Raw genomic sequence first — 27,404 nt, 5'->3', positions numbered from 1 at the left:
AGCCCTCAACAAAATGGTGTGGCCGAAAGAGCCAATAGAACATTAGTTGAAATGTCGCGTTGTTTATTAAATTCGTCAAATTTGCCCCAATCGTTATGGGCGGAAGCCGTCAACACGGCAGTGTATATTAGAAATAGGTGTCCAACAAAAGTTTTAGGTGCGGTTACACCGTACGAGAAATGGCACGACCGAAAGCCGTCAGTTTCAAATTTACGTACGTTTGGTTGCGATGCCGTGGTTCTACAGAAGGGTCCGAAACCACGCGGTAGTAAATTTTTGCCTAAAGGTGTAAAGCTTAAATTCGTAGGTTATCAAGCAGCTACGAAAGGATACCGACTTATTAATTTACAGACAAATCAAATCACAATCGCGCGTGATGTAATTTTTTTTGAAAAGTCTTTTGAATCACATAAAAAGAATAATGATGGAGACGAAGAACCATTTCTTGTTGAAATAAATGAACAAACTACTAAAGAAAGAACAACTCAAGCAAATAGCAAGAATTTAGAAAACGAGAATTATGAGCAAGATGGGCGAAATGAGCCAGAAAGCGAGTCTGAGTCCGACTATGAAGAAGTTGCTGTAGGTAACAATAAGAGAAAGCGAGGAAGACCTAAATTCGTGCGTTCAGGCCGAGTAGGTAGGCCGAAGAAAGTTTATTGTACAGGCCCTTCTCCGGAGATGCTAAGTTCCATTGTTGAAAATCCTGGCACTGTTACCGAGGCACTAGATTCAAAAGAAGCAGATAGCTGGAAAGCGGCAATGTCGGAAGAATACGATTCGTTGATGCGAAATGGAACGTGGGACTTGGTAGATAGGCCAAATAACAGCAATTTAATCGGATGCAAATGGGTATTTGCAATAAAGCGCAAACCTGACGGTTCTATTGAGAAGTTTAAGGCGAGGTTAGTTGCACTAGGCTGTTCGCAGAAGTGTAACGTCGGTTATTGCGAAACATTTGCACCAGTGGACCGCCATTCCACAATTCGGTTAATATTGGCATTGGCAGCAAGGCATAAGTTGTTGGTCAACCACATTGACATCGTTGCGGCATATCTAAACGGTGATTTGGAGGAGACGGTGTATATGTGTCAACCTCCAATGTTTCAAGATGCAAGCAATCCAAACAAGGTATGCAAGCTTAAAAAGGCTTTGTACGGTCTGAAGCAAGCCGGTCGTGAGTGGAACAAAAAGGTAACGCAAATACTACTAGAATCAGGTTTTAAAAGATGCAAATCAGACCCATCGATATATATACGACGTTGTAATACCAAGGTGAGCATCATCGGTCTATACGTAGACGATATGGTTTTGGCTTGCTCAAACAAAGAAGAAATGCAGAACATAATAGAAGTTTTAAATCAGAATATTGAGGCGGTCGATCGCGGTCCAATATCTTTTTATTTGGGTATGGAAGTAGAGCGCGATGGTGATCGTGGTGATATAACGGTACATCAAACCCGATATGCTACGGAACTTACTCGTATACGGCAGTGGGGCATGATAGATTGCAAACCAGCGGCAACTCCAAGGGCTCCAGGAACGATACTTAAGAGGTGTGAAAAACATTGCGGGAATTTGGAGACAAAAGCGTACCAAAGCTTAATTGGTGGGCTTATGTACCTGGCTATAATCTCTCGCCCGGATATTGCACATGTGGTATCAAAGTTGTCTCAGTATACCTCGCATCCGCATAAAGAGCATATGCAAGCTGCTAAATACGTGCTTCGATATCTGAAGAAAGCTCCGAATGGTAAACTTCAATTTTCTGCTAATTTTAAAAATTGTGTATGTTTCACAGACGCAGACTGGGGTAGCGATAGTATAGACAGAAAATCGTACACAGGTTATTTCGTTACGATGGCTGGTGGAGCTATAGCTTGGGAGTCAAGAAAGCAGTCTGTGGTTGCGTTAAGCTCAATGGAAGCAGAGTACATCGCATTGTGTCAAGGTGCAAAAGAGACAGTTTTTCTACGTGGTATGCTTTGTGAGCTGGGTTACACGGACTATACAAAAGGTCCTACTACGGTTTTATGCGACAACCAAAGTGCGCAGTTTATGGTGAAAAACCGGATGGTGCAGAAGCAAAGCAAGCACATCGACATTCGGTATCACTACATCCGTGAGAAATACGATGTTGGGCAAATAGATGTAAAGTACATTCCAACAAATGAGAATGCGGCAGATATACTCACTAAGGCGTTGGGAAAGCAGAAACATATTTATAATTGCGAATTGATGAACATTAATATATGATTTTGAATTTTTAATACTTTGGCTTGGTTTGAAGGGGCGTTTGTTGAATTCTGAATACAACTCTGCAAACCAATCCTGTACTCTTATACTATACATATGTACATAAGTTGTCTATGTACTATTAAACGGTAAATTAGATCATACGATTATTGTAAAACGGCAGTCCGAATAAATGCGTTAATAATATCGGTCACGAGTTTTTCTTTCTCTGCGCGAAAACTGTTACATTATCATTTTATACAATTAAATCTTTCTTTTTCTTTTAGATATTACAAATTCAATGTAACTATTATTTATTTTCAGGTATTAATAAGCTTTATTTTGTTTCAATCTTTTTTCAGATATTTCTCTTTTATTTTCCGGAATCAATAATGTTTCTCTTTATTAAATCTTTTTTCAGATAATAATTATTTATTAAATGTAATATATTTTTATTTATATAATTTATAAAAATTTTATGAGAATATGTGAAAAATAAAATAAAATAAAAATTTTAAAAATTTAAAAGTTTTGTTTGAAATTTTAAAAGTAGGAATTAAAAACGGCATCAGCCGTCGATTAGGGATATTAGAGCAGGACAGATATACTTTTTTAACGGGTGATTTTTTTGAGGTTAGGATTTTCATGCATTAGTATTTGACAGATCACGTGGGATTTCAGACATGGTGTCAAAGAGAAAGATGCTCAGTATGCTTTGACATTTCATCATGAATAGACTTACTAACGAGCAACGCTTGCAAATCATTGAATTTTATTACCAAAATCAGTGTTCGGTTCGAAATGTCGAAATGTTCGAAAATCCGCTTTTTTATCGACAAATTTTGTTCAGCGATGAGGCTCATTTCTGGTTGAATGGCTACGTAAATAAGCAAAATTGCCGCATTTGGGGTGAAGAGCAACCAGAAGCCGTTCAAGAACTGCCCATGCATCCCGAAAAATGCACTGTTTGGTGTGGTTTGTACGCTGGTGGAATCATTGGACCGTATTTTTTCAAAGATGCTGTTGGACGCAACGTTACGGTGAATGGCGATCGCTATCGTTCGATGCTAACAAACTTTTTGTTGCCAAAAATGGAAGAACTGAACTTGGTTGACATGTGGTTTCAACAAGATGGCGCAATTGCCACACAGCTCGCGATTCTATGGCCATTTTGAGGGAAAACTTCGGACAACAATTCATCTCAAGAAATGGACCCGTAAGTTGGCCACCAAGATCATGCGATTTAACGCCTTTAGACTATTTTTTGTGGGGCTACGTCAAGTCTAAAGTCTACAGAAATAAGCCAGCAACTATTCCAGCTTTGGAAGACAACATTTCCGAAGAAATTCGGGCTATTCCGGCCGAAATGCTCGAAAAAGTTGCCCAAAATTGGACTTTCCGAATGGACCACCTAAGACGCAGCCGCGGTCAACATTTAAATGAAATTATCTTTAAAAAGTAAATGTCATGAACCAATCTAACGTTTCAAATAAAGAACCGATGAGATTTTGCAAATTTTATGCGTTTTTTTTTTTAAAAAAGTTATCAAGCTCTTAAAAAATCACCCTATATATGAAACTGCTGAATGAGCGCAACAAAGATGTAAGATCACATGTATACGTACGTGAGTAGGTAAAATATCTGCCCGGCTTAAGAAACATTCTATATGTTTACCACCACGTTTACCACCATGTTACCCGCTGATTATCTGGTGTTTTACCCGCTCATGGTTGGCAGGGAAATTTGTAGAAAACACACAAGAACAACATTTTCATTCATGAACGCAAGCGCACTTTCAAGTTATAAGCTGGCTTCATTAATAAAAACATACACCATTACAGTTCCCCGTGCATCCCTTTGCCTACAATTGTTTTTCGCGACGAAGGCAAAAGCTAAAAATCATAAATAGAACAACCCCGCAAAGCACAGAAAAAAGTGACAACACACACACACAAAAAATAAAGAGCGAAATAATGAAGGATGCAATTGCTTTATTATACATTAGGGTGGGTCGATTCCGGACTTTTTTCGATTCGGGATTTCTAATAGCGCGGAAAAGTTGCCTTAGTACTTCCTGATTCCAATGCAACTTTTTGTTTTGAGATCGGATTGCATCTTCAACCCCAACTCCGGTCTTGAAATTTCGGAAATTCGCCTAAAATCGTGAAATTGTCTACCTAGCTCCTGAAATACGCATCTCATGGCAAAATGTATAAAACAAAAGTTATTTGTCACGTTATTTGCTACCGAAATGGTATATCTGATCATGGCGTAGGATGAACCGTTCCCGAGATACGAGCGAAAAGCCGGCGCGCCACAGCGCAAGGTGAAAATTGTTGCAGCTCTCAGCTAACCTGTATTGGTCACCCAGAACCCACCGCGTGGAGGTGGCTGCTCTTCGGGCTCCTCCCAAGCCCAACCCAACCAACCAACCATATGTCAGGCTTGTTTTAGTCTGAATCTGTGTCAAATTTATTGATAAAATCAGATTTTGTACTAAACTTTGGCACTTGTTGCCTAGATTTCAGTGTAGAGCGTATAAAACGATCACGAGATTGGGGGCCAATAATTTTAGAAGATGCCTCTGTCACCAGTTTGACGGTTCTCTCGACTGCCACGGTGTGAGAGGGGAATTCACTAAATTTCCATACCTCTGCAGTGTCTTCCGACAGCCCTTTTATGAGTTCTTCGTTAGAAACTGAACAAAGAACTGGTGGAACAGTCAAGGTAATAGTCTTCCAGTTAATCATATCGTAATAATTATTAGCTTTGAAATTCAGTTTTGGCACTTTATTACATCTAACCTTTCCATTTATGGTGTCAGACTCTGCTTCTCTGGCTGCCAGAAGACGGTCAACGGCCAACTTTCTAACTTCTATCCGTTCGTCAGTCATCATACTAAGGAGAATGTTTTCTGGAAGAGCAAAGAAAGCATTCTGTTGAATGGATGAATCGACAACCTTGCACAGTTTAGCAGGTAAGTATCTCGACCTTTGAATTGCAGCATAGAGATGGCGCGAGCCATCTTTGATTGAACTGTTGAATCTTATTGAGAACCACAAAGGTGAGTAAACTGTAAGTATGTACTTGACCAAAATCTTTATTTCCTTTGTTGGTTTGTCAGTAGAAATGTATAATCTCAGAATTCTATTTGCACAGGTGAGCCAGCGAGACTTGCACATGTTACCTGGATGCATCGACGCTAAATCTGAGGAACATTGGCCGGAAATAACAGCTTCTGATATTTTATAGAGATAAGCTTGGTCTGTGCCAAATTGGGTCGGATTAATAACCTCAGAAGGTAATGGGCAGGATGGAAAACTTTCAAATTTGACAACAGGCAACTTCTCACAATCAGGGAGTAGTTTACCTATGTCGCCAGAGAATGTATTTGGACTCTTTGAGACACCATCTATGTATTCGAAAAGAGCACGAAATGGAAGTTCGTTGAAATGTATAGGACAAACAACCCACTGTAATGGCCTATCTATTCTTTCTTCTAGTTTCCGAATGATTCCACCTTTCCAACCTGTGTTCGTGTTGGTGTCATCAGCACCGACAAGTTCTAGATGTTCCACATCAACTGAATTGTGTTGTAAATGTTGCTATATCGCTTGCGTCTCATCCTCAGCTGACCCGGAAGGAGAGGTGTCGTGGCCAAAGTAATGACAACCAGGTTCCGCTATAAGAGAAATGTGTTCCTCTTTGACAGTGTCGCGGTAGTACTTTTCACCTTCGCTGACTTGTGTAAGTGTATTGTCTTTGCGGCCGTCAAAATACAGCCCATATACGGAGTCAATACTTTCGGTGTTCTGGAGCTTAACACCAACACTTTTTTTTCCCCGACTAATCTTGCATTTGTCAGTGACAAAGCTAGCCTGATCCTCTGTTATCAAACCTGCTGTTTTGGCATCCAGAAAAGCAGATGAAACAATCAAGGCCACTGCTCCATCACTTACTCTAAATCTTTGGGCAGCTAAAGCAGTGTGTTCTAATACTTTGGTTTTAGAGGATGGAAGAAAAATTTCATCATCAGCATCGTTTTTGGAAGAATCCATGTGCGACGCACCTACATTGTTGTCGTCTGTATGAGAGTCTGGCTGATCTGAATAGTCACGTGTTCTAGCTGATACTTTTCTGGTAAGTGTTGATGTTGACTGACGTTTTGAAAGCTTTTCTTTAGCGATGTCAAATACTTTTCCGGCAGAAGAGACAAAGTCGTCTCTTTTAGAGCTCAAACCTATTGGGTTCCTTAAAAATATTTGTTTAAGAGTCAGAAATTTCTTATGGTATGTGGTGAGCATTTGTACAACTCTGGTGTGTGATACTATCGGAATAGATGACTTTTTGAAAGTATTTTCAACCTTTTTTGCAACTATTTCTGTAACCTCTTTACTCCTAGGTTCATAGTTGTCGCCTCGGAGTCGCCCTATACCAAATCTTTCAAACTGATAACACAAAAGAACATCCTGGCAAGTAGGTAACTAGGACTCAGAGAGATTGTACGGATATATGCCAAACACAGGACATTTCTGTCTAAATTTAAATTTAGATACAGACATTTTGAGTTCTGTGTTTTGTTGAGAGAATATAAGTGATAGCACCTGGCGAAATCAACAACAAGAGTGAAGGAACTCGATGAAAAAATATTTATGTGGAGACCAGTCCGAACGTGTCGTATGGCGCAGGGAAATGAATGTAAGTGATAGAACTCGGCGAAATCACCGACAAGAGTGAAGGAACTCGATGAAAAAATATTTGTGTGGAGACCTATCCGAACGTGTCCTTTGGCGTAGGTGAATGAATGTGAGTGATAGTACTCGGCGAAATCAACGTCAAGAAGTGTGGCCGCAAGCCGATTTTCACCTTGCGCTGTGGCGCGCCGCCTTTTCGCTCGTATCTCGGGAACGGTTCATCCTACGCCATGATCAGATATACCATTTCGGTAGCAAATAACGTGACAAATAACTTTTGTTTTATACATTTTGCCATGAGATGCGTATTTCAGGCGCTAGGTAGACAATTTCACGATTTTAGGCGAATTTCCGAAATTTCAAGACCGGAGTTGGGGTTGAAGATGCAATCCGATCTCAAAACAAAAAGTTGCATTGGAATCAGGAAGTACTAAGGCAACTTTTCCGCACTATTAGAAATCCCGAATCGAAAAAAGTCCGGAATCGACCCACCCTATTATACATTATAATTAAAAAACGAGCTGAGGAATATATGTAATACATTTATAGTTGTTATTTTGCAGTAATGGATACAAAAATCTTTGAGTTGGGACCTCATCCAACAACTGAAGCCGTATGACCAACAGCAAACCTCGATTCCGTTTGAACTTCGGGTGAGTAAGATTTTAACTGCCAAGGAACAGTATGCCTTCATGCAATCATATTTCTCTAGTTTATTTCAGTTCTATATTTTTTAAGCATTGGCTCATACCAGCATTGCGTTGAAAATGGATATTTCACAGTGATAAACCTATCCAGTGATTTCTGTAGCATTGAAAGTATTTGTAAATTGGTGGTGGAACGTAAACATGCCGAAGTGCGGATTCTTAATTCTGTTGAAAAATACAATAGAGTTAAGAATAGGTAAGTTGTAGTCCAATTTTAAAGAAAATAAATCGCTATTTATTTTAGTTTTACTACAGATTCGAAATTTGGAATAAAGTGTGCAATTGGAGTAATTGATTGCACTCGTGGTGGCAAAGTTGCAAAAGAACGTATATCATTTATTAACCTAAAAACACATAACATTAAAGATAAAATAAAAAAATATATGTACATAAAAAAACATTTTTCAATATCTTCCCCGGTTTCGGAGTTCATACATAAATAGTTGATTGATTCAGCATACTTATTAATCGGCTTTAAAGTCGAAAAATTTTCTCCTTTTCGCTCTTTTTTTCATTAAAGTCGTAACCTTGTTAAACATCTCGTCCGTCAAATTTTTTTTTGGACGGGACGATGACGGAGTGTAATCGTTTGTAGTTGTCATCAGGGGTGATGGGGTAGGGGTAGCAGTAAATACAACTTCTTCTTATACTGTTTTATATTCTGCACACTCGTAAATTTGATTTTTTACCTCTGTGTCAATGGCTGGTACATCAGCCAACCCATCAACCGTTCTTATAAGCTCAATGAAGATTTTATCAAGCCTTACCACTGGTGGGGGAAATAAAAAGACCTTCACTGAGCTGAGAAATATTTCATTCTGATTTGTATTTGATATTTTCATTACTTATATACTATTTTAGAGAACTATCTTAAATAACTAAATAATGGGTTGTCAAAAAAGGCTTGCGGTATTTTCGCTAGTTGGCGCTGAAAGCGCGTAGTTCTAGTTTTATTCGTCACATCGGGTCATGCTATACCTTTTTGGAAAGCTCATTTCACGTGTTAACACATGTTTGATTGATTGTCGTTTCTTATAAGTCGCTCGTGACTTATAGCGTCGCAAACATGGAGCAAAATAAAGAGAAAATACGGCATATTTTACAGTACTACTACGATAAAGGCAAAAATGCATCTCAAGCCACCAATAAAATTTGTGCAGTTTATGGACCCGATACAGCTTCCATTTCCACCGCACAACGATAGTTTCAACGTTTTCGTTCTGGCGTAGAGGTGGTCGAAGATGCGCCACGCTACGGAAGGCCCGTCGTCGAAAATTGCGATAAAATCGCTGAATTGGTCGAAAGAGACCGGCATAGTAGCAGCTGTAGCATCGGTCAAGAGCTGGGCATGAGTCATCAAAAATTCATTTCAATTTCAATAAAAAAAATCAATAAAAATACCGCAAAACTTTTTTGACAACCCAATATATATTGAAAAAATAAATAAATAAAACAAAAGCGAAAAATAAAAAAAAGAATTGAAATATTAATAATGTGTCAAATATATATATATATATATATATATTGGAAAAAAATAAATAAAACAAAACGAAATAATATTGAGAAAAAAAATGTAAAAAAATATTTATGTGTTACCAGAAGCTAATAAAAAAGAACAAAAAAGCTTAAGAAAAATTTCTTAAAGCAAGACTATATATACAGTTGCACGAAAAATAATAAGGACAGCGGCATACAACTAACTAAGTTCATGTACATCAAGAAATGGAAACAAAATACAAATAAAAAAGTTTCTGGAACGTTTAAAAGCTTTCTAAACAAAAGGAGAATACATCTTTACTTCTTCACGACTGGGCCAAAAAGAAATACTTCGCGGACCACATCTTCAAACCAAAACTAAAACGACTTATTTACAACTACTACAACAATGGAAAATCTAAACCAAACCATCGCCGAGCTTCAGAGGGTTATCGCAAGGCAAGAAGAATTGCTACAAACCCAACAACAAGAAATGCAACAACAACATGCTCAACATCTACTACAACTACACATGAACCAACAATCGCAGTTCTACAGATTTCACATGGGACATCATGGACCAATTCCGGACACTGAAGCCACTAGACGACCATCACAATCCAAAAGCGTTTATTAAAGCGGTCGAAACCAATATTTCTCTTTGCGGCACAGACCAGGGCCCGAATCGCGGCAGTCGTGAGCGAGCAAGTAATCGTATCGAGTGAAATTTCGTAACGTGTCGAGTGTGCGGATCGTCGCACTCGACACGAAACGAATAGAAATTTTATGAAATAACTTCCCTGGTGTAGCTGTAAATGACATTTTCGAATACATTCAAATACGAAACAAAACAAGTATTTGAATTTGAATTCAATGCAAATCTTATATATAAAAATGAATCGCAAAATGTGTTGGTAAGCGCATAACTCAACAACGCTTAGAACAATTTTGCCAATTCTTTTTTTAAAATGTTCTTTGAGGTTCAAGGAAGGTTTTTACGGCAAGAAAAATTCGAATAATTGACGGAAAACCCTTAAAACCAGCCCTTTTCTTTTTCCCATACAAACGAGTGAATGTTTGTTTATTAGTAACGCTGAGAGAACGACTGAACCAATCTTGATGAAATTTTCAGAGAATGTTCTGGGAGGATCGGGGAAGGTATAGAAATAAAAAAACCTGTATGCTTTTCGTGAGAAAGAGTCGGAAAATTGGACAATTCCAAAAAGTTAATTTTTTCCATACAATTTTTTTTAAATTTTTTTGTTTTGCTTTTCAATTATTTGAATCGTTCAAATTTGTCGTTTGCTTCAAAAATTTTTGAAAATTATTCAGTGAAATTGTTATGTGTGTTGCATACAAAGTGATCAATTACAGATTGAAATTTGCTACGATGTCACGAAGAGGTCCCGCTAATATCGGTCGGCGTTCGTTTTGGCATCAACATACATTAGTAGCCCAAGGCACATGACCGAGTATTCCCAGGATGCGATGACATACGTGCGGTGTTATGGATCGCGGTCAATTAGCAAGCGATCGTCACGATGTCACAGCAAGACTTTTAAAACAACAGCTTCGATGGACTTTATCTTGAAGCAACGTATATATGGTGCTGTTAGATGCTAGATGTACTCTTTTGAGTGGCAAAAGAGAGGTTTGCCGCACGCATACATTCTTCTTTGGATGGTGGATGGTGGTTACACCAGATCATATTGATGAAACCATTTCTGCGGAAATTCGTGATCCAGAGAAAGATCCAGTATTATACGAAGTGGTAGAAACCAATATGGTTCATGGACCTTGCATCCACTACAATCGCTTTTCGGTTTGTATATCTGATAATAAATGCACGAAACACTATCCAAGTGCTTTTCTCTCGGAAACACAAACTCATCGGCATCGTACACCAGATAACAATGCCAGAACATTCAGCATTCAATTTAAAAGAGTGTATATCGAAGCTGACAACACATGGATCGTACTATATTCCCATTGTTGTTTAATTCACATTCAAAACTCATATCAATGTTGAGTATTGCAGTTTGGTTAAATCTATATAATGCGTTTGTAAGTACGTCACCAATGGAAGCAATACGATACGGTCGATACGTGAACCGCAATAAAGCGCTTTGTAGAATATTTACTTTTGCAATTCATGAACGTTTTCCGACCGGCGAGAACATTGCCCTATTCGGAAATACCTTGATATTATTATCTGGAATGCATCGTCGAAGAAATAGTTGCGCAGAAAGCAAGGCCAACCAGTGGATGGGCATCCAGATGTGTTATCAACTAATGCATTAGGACGAATTTACACAATCTACCCGAAAAACGACGATTGTTTCTACCTTCGGTTGCTATCGATTAATGAACGCGGTTCAACTTCATTTGAGTCATTGCGTACTGTGAATGTTACGGTGTCTGTGAGTTTTGGAGAAGTATGCCAGGAATTACAATTGCTGGTAAATGTCAATCACTGGAATGCACATGAAGTTCGCACACTTTTCGCGATAATCATTTCGACGTATCAGCCTTCAAATCCGCACCTATTATGGGATACGAACAAAAATAACATTGCCGAAGACATTTTACATCGTCTTCGCTAAAACTTGGAAATGGGTCAATTCCGGTTGATACTTCCAGTGGTTTGATATCAATTCCATTCGCCGCTTATCAATTCACGAAAGATGAACTCATCACGAATGTGTATCCGAATATTGGCCAAATTATCGTAACTACGATTCCTTAAGTGCACGCGCAATGTTAGCTGCCAAAAATACCGATGTTTTGACTTAAACTGGAAGATTCAAAGCCAAATTCCGGGAGACTTGCGCTCATACAAATCGATCGATCGTTTTGACAATGAAGGCGACGCCATGAATTATCCTTTGGAATTTCTAAATTTTTTGGAGGCTTGGTAGTTTGCCACCGCATCATTTGCGTCTCAAAGCTGGATCTGTCGTTATTATGTTCCGCAATCTGCGCTATCGAATACAAGGGGACAGAATGCTTGATTCTAATAATTCCTTTGAGTTCTAACGATTTGCCATTTCATTTCAAACGTATTCCGTTTCCAGTGAAAATCGGTCAGATATACGTCGCGTACTCACGAGTTGGAAAACCAAAATAAATAAATAAATTACATTGAAATAAAAAAAAAATGAAATGGTAAATTTAACTTTCTTTTCATTTCCAAATACATAATTTCAAGCAGGACAACGGCTGCGGGGTCAGCTAGTATTCAATATATGTTTATACAATATGTGTAATAAATTGTATATAAATTTACTAAATTTAGTTTTTGCATTCAATAAAATGAACCCTAACGTGTTTTTATACAAGTTCATCTGATTCAGATGAAAAATATCACGAAATGGCCATACGATTCAGGATTCGTGATAAAAGTAATTCCATGGATTTACCTGAAGCAGCGTAAGAAAATTATACCGTTTAACTTAGTATAGATCATATTATTTTAAATCATTTACAGATTCAGGAAGTGATTTAGACTGACCAAAGACGCATTTACTTTCATCATATCGGAAATAAAAATTAACGGACATTTATCAACCGCAGTACCATCAATCAGCCGGTGGGCCGGTGGAAAATTTTCACTAAAGATAACATAAGTCGGTATATTCCTGAAAAGGTGGCAAAGTTCGGCAATGTATGTGCAGTGTTGCATACAGTTAAAAAATTCAACATATTGAAAATATTTTGTAAATGAAAACAATAATATAGAAATAGATACGGGAAATGAGACTCAATTAACTAAATTGGTCATAAAATTAGAGATCATATTAGCCAGTATTTTATTATCTAAATGAATTAAACGTTCCAACAACATTTGAATTCATGTTTTGTTCTAATAAATATATTTTCAATAAAAACAGGAACTTGGAATTAACATATCGTATATATTGGTGTTTATTTCTTAATTTTTCTCTTTAAAATTTCAAGCTCATGAGTTTTAATCTGCAACTCTACAGCTTTTTTGCATATCTGCTTGATGTACATCTTCTTTTATTTGCAGCGATCTCTTCTTTTAAGCAATTAGTTTCTCAAGATTTTTAAAGGGTGATTTTTTAAGAGCTTGATAAGTTTTTTTTAAAAAAAAACGCATAAAATTTGCAAAATCTCATCGGTTCTTTATTTGAAACGTTAGATTGGTTCATGACATTTACTTTTTAAAGATAATTTCATTTAAATGTTGACCGCGGCTGCGTCTTAGGTGGTCCATTCGGAAAGTCCAATTTTGGGCAACTTTTTCGAGCATTTCGGCCGGAATAGCCCGAATTTCTTCGGAAATGTTGTCTTCCAAAGCTGGAATAGTTGCTGGCTTATTTCTGTAGACTTTAGACTTGACGTAGCCCCACAAAAAATAGTCTAAAGGCGTTAAATCGCATGATCTTGGTGGCCAACTTACGGGTCCATTTCTTGAGATGAATTGTTGTCCGAAGTTTTCCCTCAAAATGGCCATAGAATCGCGAGCTGTGTGGCATGTAGCGCCATCTTGTTGAAACCACATGTCAACCAAGTTCAGTTCTTCCATTTTTGGCAACAAAAAGTTTGTTAGCATCGAACGATAGCTATCGCCATTCACCGTAACGTTGCGTCCAACAGCATCTTTGAAAAAATACGGTCCAATGATTCCACCAGCGTACAAACCACACCAAACAGTGCATTTTTCGGGATGCATGGGCAGTTCTTGAACGGCTTCTGGTTGCTCTTCACCCCAAATGCGGCAATTTTGCTTATTTACGTAGCCATTCAACCAGAAATGAGCCTCATCGCTGAACAAAATTTGTCGATAAAAAAGCGGATTACGGAACACTGATTTTGGTAATAAAATTCAATGATTTGCAAGCGTTGCTCGTTAGTAAGTCTATTCATGATGAAATGTCAAAGCATACTGAGCATCTTTCTCTTTGACACCATGTCTGAAATCCCACGTGATCTGTCAAATACTAATGCATGAAAATCCTAACCTCAAAAAAATCACCCGTTACTTCTACTGCAACATCTATCCCCGTAGCATGGAGGAGTTGCTCTTCTGCTACAGTTAAAAGCTTTTCCTCGTACTGACCACCACCAGTCTTTTGTTTCGAGGCTTTTTTGAAAGAAATTTTCTTTTTTATATTGTGCTTTTGATCAGCAAATACCTATTTTTGTATTTTATTATTATCTTTATCATTCTATTCATCATTTCGTCAAAATTTAGCATCTTTCATCGGTGGCCCGGCAGCGTTAAGTTTTAGCGTCAATGTACCCCATAGCTTATTTAATGCAACTTTGCCTTGCCCACAATTAGGCAAAATATTATTTGCTAAATTCTGATGCTGTAGTATAAAATTACTCATCAAATTTTTTTGGTGCATATTCGTCCTTAAATCATTATTTATAATTATAATACATGTTAAATAAACTCAATAAAAGAAAAATAACTTATATTTCACTTCCGATTAATTTTAACTGTTATATTCAAACTTTTTTTTTAATTTGTACTATAACGGTTCTCAAATAGCTAACGAGTGAGATTTCGATTCTTTCGTACAAACGAGAACACGTTATCGAATGAGGAAATTTCAAATTTCGAAAGTGCGCATTCGATAGCGAGTACAACGATCCGAAAACAAAAAAATTTCATAAATTTCGTTCGTTAACGTGTGCCGCGATTCGGGCCCAGGCCTCATTCAACATTGTAGCAATATTACAGCAAACGAAAAAATACTGGGCACCGCTGGAAAAAGAACGAGAGAGCTGGAGGACAACTCATCGTGGAAAGCTCTCAAAGCCAAAATTCTACAAGGATCTCGTCCGAGGAAGACATACGCAGAGGAATTCAATTTTTGTAGGACAGTCAAAGTAAGTAATCTTAAATGATAAAATGAAAAATGTAAGGCAGATATAAATGAAATATACATATTTGACCGTTTATAACCGGGCATTTACAAACCCGAAAATGTAGATAGGGACCTTGTTGATATACTGTTAGAGAAAATCGATGGGCCTATAAGGGCACATACGAGGGCTGCTATATATATTTCTGGCCTAATAATGAAAATAGGAATATTTATCAACGAAAATGGTTTTATAGTTTTTCAAAATATTCTCCATCAAGATTTATACACTTTTGCAAGCGCTCAAACCAATTTTCGAAGCACTTTTTCCACTCCGATTGAGACACCTCCAAAACATGGTTTTTGAATGCTTCAACAGCATCTTCTGGCGACGAAAATCGTTGACCACGCATTTTTTTCTTGATGTGTGGGAATAAAAAGAAGTCATTGGGTACCAAGTCAGGACTGTACGGCGGATGACCCATCAATTCGACGTTTTGGCCGGTCAAAAAGGCGCTGGTTTGAGCCGTGGTGTGAGAGCTCGCATTGTCATGATGCACAATGATTCGTCTTCTCTTGTTCGTTTTTCGAATTTCTCCGAAGACTTCAGGCAAACTAATGGTGGTGTACCACTCAGAATTGACCGTCCTACGTTGCTCAAGCGGAACATTCGCCACATGACCAGTTTTGCCGAGGAACAGGCGACCATTTGCTTCGAAGTGCTTCTTCCACGAACAACTTTCGTTGGACTTGGCTCGTCTTGGAAGACCCACATTTTCGATTGCTGTTTTGTTTCGGGCTCATACGCATAGATCCATGATTCGTCACCTGTGACGATCTTATAAACGTCTTTTGAAGCACCGCGATCGTATTTTTTCAGCATTTCTTTACATCGATCCACACGAGCCTTTTTTTGAGCGATTGTCAAATTGTGTGGGATCCAACGAGAACAAACCTTTTTTACGGCCAGGTGTTCAAGCAATATCGAATGTATGCTGGTGGGAGAAATGCATAGGCATGCCTCTATCTGAAGGTATGTTACATGCCTGTCTTGCATTATCCGTTCACGTATGGCATCGAGATGATTTTTTTAATTCCCTGTAAATAAAACAATTCACGATTAAATGACAAAACGTTCTGAGTGATGTTATGCTAAAAAATGTCAAACTTTCCAATGGAAATGTCAGATTGCACCTGGCAACACTTAGTGTTGCCTAGGCCAAATATATATAGCAGCCTCCGTATAACCGAAACGGAAACACTAAATGATATAATCGTAAAATATTCAAAATTAAAATTGCGGCAGGACAAAAGAGTTATAGATTATAGACATCGAAAGTATGTCGATAAAAACAAAGCAAATTACGAAGGTTTCAAGAAAAATTGTAGATCTTACGAACATAGTAAAATTTCAGACAATAGACAAACCAAATCAACAAACGACAATAGGCGACAAAGCGGGAACAATAACATTTACATACGTAATACAAATTTTAATCATAACAATTACAACAATCGGAATAATTATGATTACGGGTACAATAATTCTAGAAATAAAATACAACCAAATTTACCGAGACAAACTAAAAGCTCTGATATGAGCGTCGATTACAATCCAAGTACAAGTCGTTTGTCCAATAATTCAAATTTGATGGAAATTGGCAATGGTGAAGAAAATAAAAGTAAATTGTTTAACACCGCCTCAAATGCTCAACTAACCATAATAACAGTAAAAATAGGAAATCACAGAATTAAATGCTTAATAGGCACAGGTTCAACAACTAGCATCATAAAACCAAACGCCCGTTATGCTATGGAACTATCAACGGAATTAACGAAATAAAATATAAAATTGTAACACCTTTTCTGAAAGAATTTAACGACTTAGGTACTTTATCATGGAAATTAATAGATTTTAACAGCAACAAATATCAAGCTATTATAGGACAATTATTCTTATTTCTTTTAAAGCTAAAATTGATGTAGAAAACACATTTATTAATATACTAGCTGAGTCCGCAGCCGTTGTCCTGCGTGAAATTATGTGTTTTGAAATGAAAAGAAAGTTGAATTTATCATTTCATTTTTTTCAATGTAACTCTTGATAAACCACATTTTTCGATTTCTGTTCCGGTGTACAGAAAAGATGGTTTTACAACTCGTGAGGACGCCACGTATATCTGGCCGTGTGAAAAACATAGCATTTCCAAATTTATGCCACATACTATGGATTATCCTTGTGTTCTGTTGATTGTCATCTCAAATGCACATTTGAATGTACATTTGAACTGAAATGGCAAATCGTTCGAACTTAAAGGAATTCATAGAATCAAGCATTCTGCCACCTTTGTATTCGATAGGTGCGTCATAATCAGTTGGGTTACGGGGTTCGGCGCATGAAGACTGCGAAACATAATAACGACAGATCCAACTTTGAGACGCAAATGATGCGGTGGCATACCAAGCCTCTCCAAAGAATTTAGAAATTCCACTGGATAATTCACGGCGTCGTTTTCATTGTCAAGACGATCGATCGATTTGCATTAATGCAAGTCTCCCGAAATTCGGTTTTGAATCTTCCAGTTTCGTGTCAACAACATCGGTATTTTTGACAGCAAATAATTTGGCTAATGTCCGAACATTCGTGATGAGTTAATTTTTCGTAAATTGATATCAAACCACCGGAAGTATAAACCGGAATTGACCCATTTCCAATTTTTAGCGAATACGATGTAAAATGTCTTCGGCAATGTCATTTTTGTTCGTATCCCATAATTGACGTGGGTTTGAAGGCTGATATGTTGAAATGATCTTCGCGAAAAGTGTGCGAACTTCAGTGGCATGCGAAGTAGCTATCGAATAGTCTATCGTTTGATTCCATTGATTATCATGTTCCAGCAATTGTAATTTCTGGATGCTTCTCCAAAACTTGCACACACCGCACCATTCGCAGTACGCAATGACTCAAGTGAAGTTGCGTACATTAATCAATAGCAATCAATAGCAACCGCCATATTGCTTCCTTTGGTGACGTACTTATAAGCGTATTTTATCGATTTCTCCAAACTGCACACTCAACATTGATATGAGTTTTGAATGTTAATCAGATCAAAATGGTGAATATAGTACGATCCATGTGTTGTCAACTTCGATATTCACTCTTCTAAATTGAATGCTGAAAGTTCTGCCATTGTCGTCTGGTGAGCAACGCCGATAGAGTGAATATCATCCATTTCCAGTTTGTGTTTCCGAAAGAAAAGTACTTGGATAGTGTATCATGCATTTTTTGTCAGACACACAAACGGAAGTGGGATTATGGTGTCCGCAAGGTCCATGAACCATATTGGATTTCCTAACTTCGTATAATACTGGACCTTTCTCTGCATCAGGAATTTCCGCAGAAATTATTTCATCAATTTGATCTGGTGTAACCACCATTTACCATCAAAAGAAGAATGTGTGCGTGCGGCAAAGCTCTCTTTTGCCACTTAACAGGGTACATCTAGCATCTATACGTTGCTTCAAGTTAAAGTCCCTCAAACATCGTAACTGTTGTTTGAAAAGTCGTGCTGTGACATCGTAACGATCGCTTGCTGATTAACAGCGATCCATCATACATAGGTTGCTATATATACATATACATACACTAAGTGTGCGACCTCTTCGTGGCATCGTAAAAAATTTCAATCTGTAATTGATCACTTTATGTGAAGCACACATAAAGTTTTCACTGAATCATTTTCAAAAATTTTTGAAACGAACGACAAATTTGAACGATTCAAATAATTGAAAAACAAAACAAAAAGATTGAAAACAAAATTTTGTATGGAAAAAAATAACTTTTGGGAATTGTCCAATTTTCCGACTTTTCCTCGGGGTTTCTAAACCTTCCCCGATCCACAGCAAACAACCTCTGAAATTTTCAACAAGATTGGTTCTGCTGTTCTCTTAGCGTTACTAATAAACAAACATTCATTCGTTTGTATGTCAAAAAGGAAAGGGCTGTTGTTAGAGGTTTTCCAGCAATTATTCGAATTTTTCTTGCCGTAAAAACCATCTCTAAACCTCAACGAACATTTAGAAAAAAGAATTGGCCAAATTGGTCCAGGCGTAGTTGAGTTATGCGCTTACCAACACATTTTGCGATTCATTTTAATATATAAGATTAGGAAACATAATTAATTTTGATCAACGAATTCCTTATGAAAAAACGGAAATTTGCGCACTGGAACTCAGTGATATGAAAAACTTAAGCTTGAATCATTTAAATATCGAAGAAAGCCAATCGATAAAAGACCCATTACAAGAATTTAACGAATTATTTTTCAAAGAAGGAGATAAACTTTCTTTTACGCATGAAATCAAACTTCAAACTACTATTACAACAAACGATAGACCCATTTATTCTAAAATTTATAGGTATCCACAAGTTCATGAATTAGAAATACAAAAACAAATAAAAAAATGTTATATAAATAGAGAAAGCAACTCTGCTTACAACAGCCCTTTGTGGATAGTCACCAAAAAAGCGGATGCAGACGGAAATAAAAAATGGCGTATCGTTGTCTATTACAGGAGATTAAATGAAATTACTATTAGCGATAAATTCCCGATACCTAATATCGATGGTATCATGGATAAACTAGGAAGAGCACAATATTTTTCCTCTATCGATCTCGCGAAAGGATTTCATCAAATACTGGCAGATGAAAAAGATAGGAAGAAAACAGCGTTTTCTACTCCGTGCGGACATTATGAATTCTTAAGAATGCCATTCGGTCTTAAAAATGCTCCATCGACATTCCGACGTCTTTTGAACTCAGTACTTCGAGATTTTATAAACAAGATATGCGATGTATACTTAGACGACATATTGAGTTTTAGTACTTCTTTGTCAGAACATATAAATAATATGCGAAACATTTTTGCAAAACTAAAACAAGCAAAATTGAAAATACGTTTAGAAAAATGTAGTTTTTCAAAGAAAGAAACAGACTTTCTAGGCCATATACTAACTCCTGAAGGAATAAAACTAAATCCAAATAAAGTTAAAACTATCCAAAAACTAAAGCTACCGATTTCTCAAAAGCAAATAAAATCTTTCTTAGGCATTACCGGCTTCTATAGAAAATTTATAAAAGACTATTCTAAAATAGCTTATCCTATGGTCGCATATTTGAGAAAAGATGCAAAAATTAACGTTAAAAACCCATGTTATATAACCGCTTTCGAAAATTTAAAAAAATAGTATTACAAATCCCTCCATTTTAAGGTATCAAATTTTTACAACAAGATTTAAATTAACTACAGACGCTTGTAACTTTGCTATTGGCGCAGTTCTCACACAAGACGACCCACCCAATTTCATATGCTTCACGCTCATTAAATACATACGAGAAAAGCTACTCAACTATCGAAAAGGAACTATTAGCAATAGTGTGATCAGTAAAATACTACAGACCCTACTTATATGAAAGAGAATTCGATCTAAAAAGAGATCATCAACCACTTAAATGGCTACAAAATAAAAGTTCTGGTAAGGATATAAATCCAAGACTTCAACGTTGGCTGGTACAATTAGGAGAGTACCATGCAAAAATCGATTATATAATCGGTAAAGAAAATAAAATAGCAGATTTTCTAAGCCGAATTAACAGTGATGAAATAAACATGGTGAATTCCCTTAACAGAATGTTGCAAATAAAAGATTTAAACGCTGGTGAACAACAAGACCAAACAATGTTTTCAATAGGAGTCCAAACTAGCCATACTCATGAAGAAAATCTTTATAGTCACTTTAACATTCTCAATAAGTCGTAAATCGTTTCAAACAGCAATTAAAGAAAAGAAAAAGAAGTAGAAAATATTTTCAAAAATAAACGTATTTTTATCGATATAAGAGATATTAACTCTCACAACGTCATTAATATTGTAAATAAACATTTTGTAAAAGGTAAGATCGCTATATATTTTGAACTTAATGAAAAAAACATAATGAAGCGGAACAAATATTTTTAAATTCTTTCGCAAACAATCAAAATATTTCTTTTGTAAATTGTACAAACTTTGCCAAAGACATCGAAGATGAATACGAACTAAAGAGACAAATATCGTTTTTCCATAAAATCGAAGTAGAACATTCAGGCATTATTCCAACTTACGAGGGAATGAAGCACAAAGTATATCATTCAGAACTAAAAATTAAAATCCATGAAATAATAAATAATTGCGACTTATGTAATGGTGGAAAATAGGATGGAAATCCGATCAAAGCTAAATTTCAAATTACCGAAACACCAAATACAGTTAATGAAATTGTTCATATAGAAACTTATGTTAACAGTAAACAGTCATTTGTAGTACATATTTATCGATAAATTTTCAAAACATGTCATTTTTTTCCATTTACCCGATAAAAATAGTCAAACGATCATAGATAAAATTAATGAATTTTTGTCAATTAAAGGCCATATTAAAAGTTTGTTTTCGATAATAAATTTAATTCAAAACCAATCCGGGAATTTTTAAATAGAGAAAATATAGAATTTCATTCCACTAAACCACATAGCCATACGGGAAATTCAGATGTAGAAAGAATAAATAATACTCTTACCGAACGTATCAGAACCATAAATTTAGAAGAAAAATTTCCAATTACCATTCAAATGTGTAAAGCCGTAAAATTTTATAACAATTCATTTCATACCACAATAAAAGTTACCCCTTTAGATTTTCAAAACAACAAAGTTAACCATAACATAATTTAAAATCGGTTAGAAGAAGCAAAATTGAAGATCATTTCTAAACATAACACAAGAAAGAAAAATTACCTAGAAAAGAGGAGAGAAGGTTTTATTCGAAATTACAAAAGCGTTAGACACGAAGAAGAACCAAAATTTATTAAAAGAAGTCTAGAAAACGTACATACCTCAAATATTAAACGTCCTTTTAAATTTGTTAATGACAACAATGACAATAGAAACTCTAACGACAATTAACCCATTTTAAAAAACAAATCTATCCCCTTCATTGTAATGCACAATACACTCGCATATCTTTTAAAAGAAAAAAAAAAACAAAATATATCCTTTTTTTTTTAATTCCGAATATATGTATATATGTTACCTATATTCCCATCGATCGTCTCAATTTTAATAAATATATACTAACCATTGTTGAAAATAAAATTGTAAAAATATAAACCTATCATAATTTGTATATATTATAGTAAATAAAACAACGTTTCTTTTGTTTAAGCAAATTAAAAATGTTTACAAATTACACATGCATAAAAAAAAGGATGAAATACTTTATGCTTCATTTCCTCGTAAGTTGGAATAATGCCTGAATGTCCTACTTCGATTTTATGGAAAAACGATATTTATCTCTATAGTTCGTATTCATCTTCGATGTCTTTGGCAAAGTTTGTACAATTTACAAAAGAGATATTTTGATTCTTTGCCAAAGAATTTAAAAGTATTTGTTCAACTTCATTATGTTTTTTTCACTAAGTTCAAAATAGTTATATAGCGATCTTACCTTTTTCAAAATGTTTATTTACAATATTAATGACGTTGTGAGAGTTAATATCTCTTATATCGAAAAAAAATGCGTTTGTTTTTGAAAATATTTTCTGCTTCTTTTTCTGTTGTTTCTACTAAAATTAATTGCTGTTTAAAACGATTTACGACTGTATTGAGAATGTTAAAGTGATTATAAAGATTTTCTTCATGAGAATGGCTAGTTTGGACTTCTATTGAAAGCATTGTTTGGTCATGTTGCTCACCAGCGTTTAAATCTTTTACTTTTAACATTTTGTTATTCCCAAATTTTCGGAATTCACCATGTTTATTTCATCATTGTTAATTCGACTTAGAAATTTTTTTATTTTCTTTACCGGTTGTATAATCGATTTTTGCATCGTAATTGTACTAGCCAACGTTGAAGTCTTGGATTTATATCCTTACCAGAATTTTTCTTCTGTAGCCATTTAAGTGGTTGATGATCTGTTTTTAGATCGAATTCTCTTTCATATAAGTAGGGTCTGTAGTATTTTACTGACCACACTATTGCTAATAGTTCCTTTTCGATAGTTGAGTAGTTTTTCTCGTGAGTATTTAATGTGCGTGAAGCATATGAAATTGGGTGATCGTCTTCTGTGAGAACTGCACCAATAGCAAAGTTGCTAGCGTCTGTAGTTAATTTAAATCTTGTTGTAAAAATTTGATACCTTAAAATGGAGGGATTTGTAATACTATTTTTTTAAATTTTCGAAAGCGGTTATATAACATGGGTTTTTAACGTTAATTTTTGCATCTTTTCTCAAATATGCGACCATAGGATAAGCTATTTTAGAATAAAGTTTTCAACTTACTACAACCTTACACGGTGACTCCAACCTTACACCTCTTCTCAAGCGGAGCATATAAGAGGTATTCATATGAATTTTTCACTCAACATGAAGTATGATATAACGAACAATTCTGCAGCATTAACTCAAAAATCACGTTTTTTGAATTATGCCGGTCTTGCAGCAAATGAGCGATATGGTTTCCTTAAAAAGAGCAAAATATTGCCTTAAATTAAAGGAAATTTTCTTAAACGAAGAACAATGTTGTCTTTAATTTAAAGTAAAAACGTTCTTAATATTAGGCCATCAAATAAAAACCACTTCCTTAGATTAAAAGGTCTTTGACTCTAGAGTTGAGTCTCCCTGTCTTTACATTTAATACTAATGGAATTGCCTTAAATAAAAATGCAAAAACTTATTTTTTTCATTTATTTCATTTCATTGTTCTTAAAATTAAACTTATGTTTTTAAAACTTATTTTTTTCATTGATTTCATTTCATTGTTCTTAAAAATTAAACTTAGGTTTTAAATACTTATTATTATTTACATTATAATACTTAATAATAAGGAAAATAATATCTTTTAAATTAAATATATAAAATGCATTACCTTAGATTTCTTTGGGATAAGTTGTATAATTTTTTCCGCTAAATTCGAAAAATAAAATCTTGTTGGCTTAATTTTGTTATAAATTAAGTATTCCGTGATCGAGGAACATAAAAGTTTCCGAGTCTTGGTTGTTAAATTTTGATTACTTTCAAAGTAATTTAAAACAGCATTTCCATTCACGTTAGATTTTAAAATTCCTAATAACGAAATCTACTAAATTTTTTTGTAAGTTGCTCAGAAACGCAAAATAATACTTACTTCATTTAAATCATTAACCGCACCAAGAAAACTAGAAGAAATGGATTCTGTTGATCCTGATCCGGGCGTTGTGCTTTCTGATGATAAAGATAAAATTTCAACGCGCTGCAATTTGTTTTGATTAGTTATTTCATTACTTAGATTTTCATTTCATAATTACCACTCCTTGTTCTATTTGCCACTCCTTCAATCTCTGTTCAAAAATAATTTTGCGTCCCAAAAGTTCTTTGGGGAATAATTCATTAATGCTCTGCATAAACTTTAAACTTTCCTCCGTAATGTTGTGTTCTTAAAAAGAAAACAAAAATTAATACAAAGCAAAAACGTTCGCGGCGCTTTTTTTCTTGTGAAATATATGTATTCAAACATACATATCGCTCATTTGCTGCAAGACCGGCATTATTCAAAAAACGTGATTTTGGAGTTAATGCTGCAGAATTGTTCGTTATATCATACTTCATGTTGAGTGAAAAATTCATATGAATGCCTCTTAAATGCTCCGCTTGAGAAGAGGTGTAAGGTTGGAGTTACCGTGTAAGGTTGTAGTAAGTTGAAAACTTTAAACGCGTTTTCTGGCGAATCGATTTTTTTGACTTATGCCGGTCTTGTAGCAAATGAGCGATATGTACATAAATGCATATATATAGTTAACAGTTAACTTTGGTAATGCTGCAGAAAAATTTAATGTATGTACATACATATGCATTTTCAAAAGGCACATGTTTGCACTTGTATCTATTTCACAATATTATTTTCACACTTACCTTTCCGTAAATCGTACAAATCTATTAAATCAAATAATTCCAATATTTTGTACACTTTGTCCACTTCGAAAACAATTTCCATATTTGTATTTGACATATTTTATAGCACATAAAGAAATTCCATCACTCACTTGTCACTGTTCAATAAAATATGATTATCACAGTATATACAGTAGATAACCTTTTGCGTGGTAGCTTTCATGAGGGTGAATAGCGGCCATCTTGGATTATCAGTGGTAGCAACCTGTAGCAACGCAGTGATGTATAAATTGAGGTACTAAATACTTAGCAAATTTATTTTATTAAATAAAAAAACTATAAATATTGTTGCTTAATATAAAAGAAAATTATTTATTAATGTTATATATTTACCAATAGGTGATTTAAATGCCATAGTGTGCAATATTTCGGCCATAAAAATAGCATTTACTGATATTCAGATATTCTTTTTGTAGTGAGTTCTTAATAATAAAATGCAGTCCTGTTTTCAGATTTCTCGGTGGTGAGTTTTCTTCTGAATGTATTTGCTCAGTATATATATATATACTGTGGTATTTGTTTACATTTGACCGACAGAAAACATAAAAGCAAAAACACTTATACAAAATATATATAATAAAATAAACACTGGTTTAAAATCACTTTGCAATTGATATTTTCCTAATGAATTGTCACTTTGTATACATATGTCAAACGACAAATTACCACCCAGGATTGTATCCTACTGCATGCAAAAATTTAGAAATACTTGAAGCGTGTTTTAAAATTGCACACAAAATAACAACTACTTTAACATTAAACAACAAGTAATAGCCCAATAAAATTGAACAGATATTCAAAGTAATTCAATATAATCACTTAAATAACGTAAACACTTGCATTATTTAATATATTTTAAAGTGGTGATCTTCAAAATTTAAAATTTTAAAATTTATATGTAGCTCAAATGCTAACACAACACCCTGATTACCATGAAAGTAGCAAAAAAAAGGGTTACACAAAACCCTAAGATTTGATGGAGGTGAGTATAAGTATGTAAACAAACCAAAGGTTGTCTACTGTATATACTGAGATGATTATCGCTGCTTTATTTTGAGAGAATTCATGTCTGCTTGCATTAGAGTAAAGAAAAACAATCCATGTATGCTTGAGCTTAAAATAAGGAAGCATGACCTTATATCAAAGTTTGAGTTAAGTAAATAGTCGGTTCGCATAAGGTTGAGTCATCCTTAAATTGAATAAATTTTTACTTGTTGAAAGTAAATATTGTCCTTAAACCAAGTAAAATTGAACTTCTTTCACTTATAAAGTCTAAAAATGACTTGTTTTCAGTACAATTTTACTAAAATATAGGAAAATGCCATGAACTTAAAATAAGACATCGATTTTCTTATTTTAAGTACGATCGTCCTAAAATTGAGGAAACGACTTACTCAAATTAAAGGAACTTTACATACTTTGAGTAAATTTTACTATATTTAAGTATATTTTGAGCTTTTTAAAACAAGGACGCACTTTCCTTAATTCTAGTCTGTCCATTATTTTCAATGTCCTTTTAAATTTGCAAATGACAACAATGACAATAGAAACTGTAACGACAATTAACCCATTTTAAAACAAAAATCTACCCTCTTTAGAGTAATGCACAATATATGTACAGTAAAACCTGTCTATGTTGGACGCCTGCGGTTCATCACTTTTTGTCCAACTTATGCGAGTGTCCATGTTATAAAGAAATGATTATTTTCTTATTTTATTGACTTTAAAAAATAGTTAAAAAAACGTACATTGAATTCAATATATAAGTGTGTAATAGAAAAACAAAAATTAACACATTTTAGAATACGGATATACAATATGTACAACTTATGTTTTAGAAAAATATGCATCGTTTTTGATCTATATTTTGCTTTTACATTTTGAATAATTCCTTGGTCGAGAGGTTGTATTTCTGCCGTTAGGTTTGGTGGCCAAAACTTTACAAACACATTTGAATATTCATTTATTAAACTGTGGCTTTTAGCGTTGTCAATGAACAAAATAATTTTTCTATTTTGCTTCTTCATTTGGTCATTGATAGAACTAAGCCAATACTGCAAAATTACACTTGTCATCCAAGCCTTTTTATTGTGAACCCATTGCACAATAAAATTTTGAGTGTCGATTTTATATCGGTGAAATGCTCGCGGCTTCGCAGCGTTACCTATAACCAACGGCATTAACTTTTCTTCTGTACTGCTGCAGCAAAACAATACGCTCAGTCTTTTTTTTTGCCAGTTTACCTCCTTTACAATCTGCGCCTTTTGCAACGAGACTTCGAGTAGGTAATTGACGATAAAACAATCCAGTTTCATTCGCATTAAACTGATTCTCAGGTAAATAATTTTTGAAAAGTAGGAAGTTTTTCTTTCCAAACTGAGGCAGCTAAGATCTACATTCGCTCCTTCACCACTTAAAGCTGTAAATTTAATGT

The 27,404-nt window shown here is 35.1% G+C and overlaps 2 protein-coding genes across 10 annotated transcripts in view; one reads left to right on the top strand and one right to left on the bottom strand.

The window, feature by feature from the left end:
* LOC105233704 (uncharacterized) overlaps positions 1–27,404 on the bottom strand; it is a 746,688-nt gene that overhangs the window by 178,074 nt on the left and 541,210 nt on the right. For 3 of the 9 annotated variants that reach the window (XM_049447974.1, XM_049447975.1, XM_049447973.1), the window contains exons 4-6: positions 24,328–24,455; positions 24,168–24,272; positions 23,910–24,119 (exon numbers count right to left, since the gene is read on the bottom strand). The exons of 2 other annotated variants lie outside the window; for them this stretch is intronic. In XM_049447974.1, coding sequence (XP_049303931.1) covers positions 23,910–24,119; positions 24,168–24,272; positions 24,328–24,455 — 443 coding nt within the window. Of the gene's footprint in view, positions 1–7,594; positions 7,802–14,319; positions 16,048–23,909; positions 24,123–24,167; positions 24,273–24,327; positions 24,456–27,404 lie in introns of those variants that run through there. 4 more of the 9 variants (XM_049447977.1, XM_049447976.1, XM_049447979.1 and 1 more) reach the window with 4 other exon arrangements.
* The window catches only part of LOC125776322 (uncharacterized), a 215,221-nt gene that overhangs the window by 124,079 nt on the left and 63,738 nt on the right, over positions 1–27,404 (top strand). The gene's annotated exons all lie outside the window — the stretch shown is intronic.

The sequence above is a fragment of the Bactrocera dorsalis genome, chromosome 2 (genome assembly GCF_023373825.1).
Source record: "Bactrocera dorsalis isolate Fly_Bdor chromosome 2, ASM2337382v1, whole genome shotgun sequence".
Classification (NCBI taxonomy): Eukaryota; Metazoa; Arthropoda; class Insecta; order Diptera; family Tephritidae; genus Bactrocera; species Bactrocera dorsalis.
The sequence above is the reverse complement of the archived record's forward strand: the minus strand, read 5'-3'. Positions and strand labels throughout refer to the sequence as shown.